Source organism: Ananas comosus, linkage group 15 (assembly GCF_001540865.1).
Source record: "Ananas comosus cultivar F153 linkage group 15, ASM154086v1, whole genome shotgun sequence".
In the NCBI taxonomy this organism is placed as follows: domain Eukaryota; kingdom Viridiplantae; phylum Streptophyta; class Magnoliopsida; order Poales; family Bromeliaceae; genus Ananas; species Ananas comosus.
In genome coordinates, this window is record NC_033635.1 from 5,700,052 (window position 1) to 5,703,729 (window position 3,678).

Sequence of the window (3,678 nt, forward strand, 5' to 3'; positions counted from 1 at the left end):
AGTGAATCCCTCACCACTAATAGGTAAGGTAAGGATAGGTGCTGATATTAAGCGTTTCTTCAATTCCAAAAAGCTTTGTTCACATTTATCCGACCACTGAAATTTAACTCCTTTTCGTGTCAACTGAGTCAATGGTGCAGCTAGGCGGGAGAAACCTTCCACAAATCTTCTATAGTATCCTGCTAAGCCCACAAAACTTCGAACCTCGGTGACGTTGCTTGGTCGTGGCCAATTTTTCACAGCTTCTATCTTTGAAGGATCCACTGAAATACCTTCCTTAGACACAATATGTCCGAGAAAGGAAACACTTTGCAACCAAAATTCACACTTTTTAAACTTAGCGTAGAGTTTCCTTTGTCGAAGAGTTTCCAAAACTATCCTGAGATGTTTCTTATGCTCAGCTGAACTGCTAGAGTACACCAGAATGTCGTCTATGAATACGACAACAAACTTATCCAAGAAGGGTTTGAATACTCTATTCATCAGATCCATGAAAGCGGCTGGAGCGTTAGTCAATCCAAAATTCATTACCAGGAACTCGTAATGCCCATAGCGTGTGAGAAAAGCAGTTTTGGGTATATCTTCGGCTCTGACCTTCAGCTGATGGTATCCTGATCGTAGATCAATCTTGGAAAAGACTTCTGCACCTCGAAGCTGATCAAATAAGTCGTCGATTCTCGGTAAGGGGTATCGATTCTTCACAGTCATTCTGTTTAGCTCACGATAATCGATACATAATCTCATAGTACCATCTTTCTTCTTGACAAAAAGTACCGGAGCGCCCCAAGGAGAGACACTTGGTCTGATGAATCCCTTGTCCAGAAGTTCCTGAAGTTGCATTTGCAGTTCCTTGAGCTCAACTGGTGACATTCGGTAAGGTGTCTTTGAAATTGGATCTGTTCCTGAAGCTAAATCAACACGAAATTCAATCTCCCTATCTGGCGGTAGCCCAGGGAGGTCCTCTGGAAAAACATCCGAAAATTCATTTACTACCGGGATGTCTTCTAATCTCGGAGTAATTAAATTCAGATCTTTCACCAGAGCCACAAATCCGGCGCAACCACTCCTTAAGAGACGAGTAGCCTGAAAGGAAGAAATAATCGGAGGTGGAGTGTAAGCTCCATTTCCAAGAAAAGCAAAATTTGCCTCCCCAGGAATGTTGAATTCCACCCGCTTCTCCCGACAATTCAAAGTAGCAAAGTGGGACGAAAGCCAGTCCATCCCCAAAATCACATCAAAGTCTCGCATGTCCATAACATGGAGATTTGCCAAAAGGTTCCTATCATTAACTCTGACCATGCTCCTACAAACTCGGTCAATCACAAACTCCTCTCCCAAAGGCGTACCAACACATAAATTATAATCCAAACGTTCAGAGGATAACATAGACTTTCGAACAAAAGCAGAAGATACAAAAGAATGTGTAGCTCCAGAATCAAAGAGAACATAGGCAAAAGCAGAATTTACGAGCAGAATACCTGAGACCACGGCATTAGATGCCTGGGCATCCTGCTGAGAGAGAGCCTGGACACGACCCTGCGTCCGAGGCCTTCCACCTCTAGGCTGACTAGTAGGAGGGACACGATCACGACCGGCTGGAGCAGCAAATTTCTCCTGAGTCTTGGATCCAGTGCTAGAGTCAGTGCTAAGTAAAGGGCACTGAGCTATTCGGTAATTCAAGTCGCCGCATCTGAAGCAACCGCCAGTCACATGTCTGCAGTCGGAATCCTTATGCGACCCTCCACAGACTGAGCATTTTGACTTCTGATCCCGATTTGGTGGTCCACCATGATGAACTGGAGTATTATGCGATCTCCCAGAATCACTAGATCTGTCCGACCCTCTTACATTCCGATCTCCCTTTCTGAAAGAATCTCTATTTCTCTTCTTCTGATTTGCATTGCGTTCCTCTCGAGTCTGTCTCCATACTGAATCTAAGGATTTTGCCCTTCAGACAACCTCGTCGTATGCCTCAAGGTGTAGAGGCGCAAGACCAGTACGGATATATCCATTCGGTCCTTCTTCAAACCTTTTGGCCCGCGATTCGTTATCATCCACCAATTTTGGGGCAAACTGAGAGAGTCGATCGAACTCGGCCTCGTACTCCTCTACAGACGTTGACCCTTGCTTTAGATCTAGAAATTGCCTCTCGAGCTGGCGAAGTTTACTCCTTGGAAAGTACTTAGCATAAAACGCCGATCGAAAATCCTTCCACGAAATGGCTGATAAATTGCTACCGCGAGTCCTCAACTCGCTTTCCCACCAATTATTCGCTCTACCTTGAAGCATGAATGTCCCAAATCTGACTTTCTCTTCATCGGTGCACTGCATGGCCGTAAATGCTTTTTCCATCTCCTTGATCCAATTTTTCGCTTCATCCGGATTTGTAGCGCCGGAAAAAGGTGGAGGAGTAGACTTCTTAAATTCATTGATGCTCCTCTCTCGAACTCTGGAACTTGACTCCGCGGCACTAGGAGCTAGATTCTGTTGTAAATTTTGCTGCTGAGTCTGAACTAGTCCGACAACAGCTTGTATCAGGGTGGCGACCAGGGGGTCCATCGTGCTGCTCTGCGGTAAAGCGGCGAAGTAGGTGGGAATAGTAGGTTGTGGCGGAGGCGGAACAAAACTAGAAGGTGCAGTCGACGGCTGAAACGAAAAGGTAGTGGGAGCGGCCATCGAAGGTTTCCCCGTACTAAAAGTCTGCTGCAGCGGTGGAACAAAAGCCGAAGGGTTCGTTGGAGGCGCTATAGTTGACTGAAGCGGATTCTGGATAGGTGGAACGGCTGTCGAGGACGTGGTATTCAAAAGTGAGGCTAAGATGACGTCTTGTCACGCCCCGGGACCCAGCGGAAGCCCGCCCGGCACGTGCCTAGACCCGCCATGCGTCTAAAACGCATAAGGCGTCTAACAACAACAATAATAAAGGCAATAACAAAAGACATCTAGGAGTATCAGAGCATAAAGAATGTCTAAATACTACAACAAGAAATAAGGATGAAACTATAAATCCACTAAGTAAAACATAAAGTAAATACAACAGGAATCCCATAACAAGTGCTAAAAGGAGTACAAGGTGGTCTCTCTATACAAGGTACAAAATCTCTCCCTCTCTCACTACAAAAGAAAGAGTAACCACCTAGGCAAAGTACCGCTCCTTGCTAGCTAGCTAAGCGATCCCCTTGCCGCGATCCCGTGCCTCCGCCGGTGCCGAAGGCTCTGAAAGGTAAACCATAAAACAGGGGCGTGAGAACTATTAAAAATAGTTCCCAGTGGGCAATTACTGACTTCAGTGAATGCACCACAGACTATAAAAAGATGTCAGTGGACTATAAAAGCTCAGAAAGTAAGCAAAAACTGTACTTACTACACATGATATGCCTACTTGCCGTAAATAATAGTACTTGAAAGCAACTATCATGAAGTAGAAACCTCCAACTAAACATAATGTTCATAATGCGAAATAGTAAAGTTCCGTTTTATTCTATCAGTGTCCAAGTAATGCTCTAATTCATCATCTGCTCCAGTATAATGGCTACACAAAGTCAAATCTGAAGAACCCACCCGAAGGCTGCTCATGACCCTGAGACCCACCCGTAGGCTGTCTGGCGATCCACCTAATGCCATCCGTGGTAGTCAGCCCACCCCCCTAGGAGTGACCTGCCAATGGCAATCCACTTC

General features: G+C 45.5%; 1 protein-coding gene across 1 annotated transcript; it reads right to left on the minus strand.

Moving 5' to 3' along the window:
- Positions 1,951-2,676, minus strand: LOC109721550. The gene has a single exon (XM_020249212.1). The coding sequence runs from the start codon at positions 2,674-2,676 to the stop codon at positions 1,951-1,953; it is 726 nt and encodes a 241-aa protein (XP_020104801.1).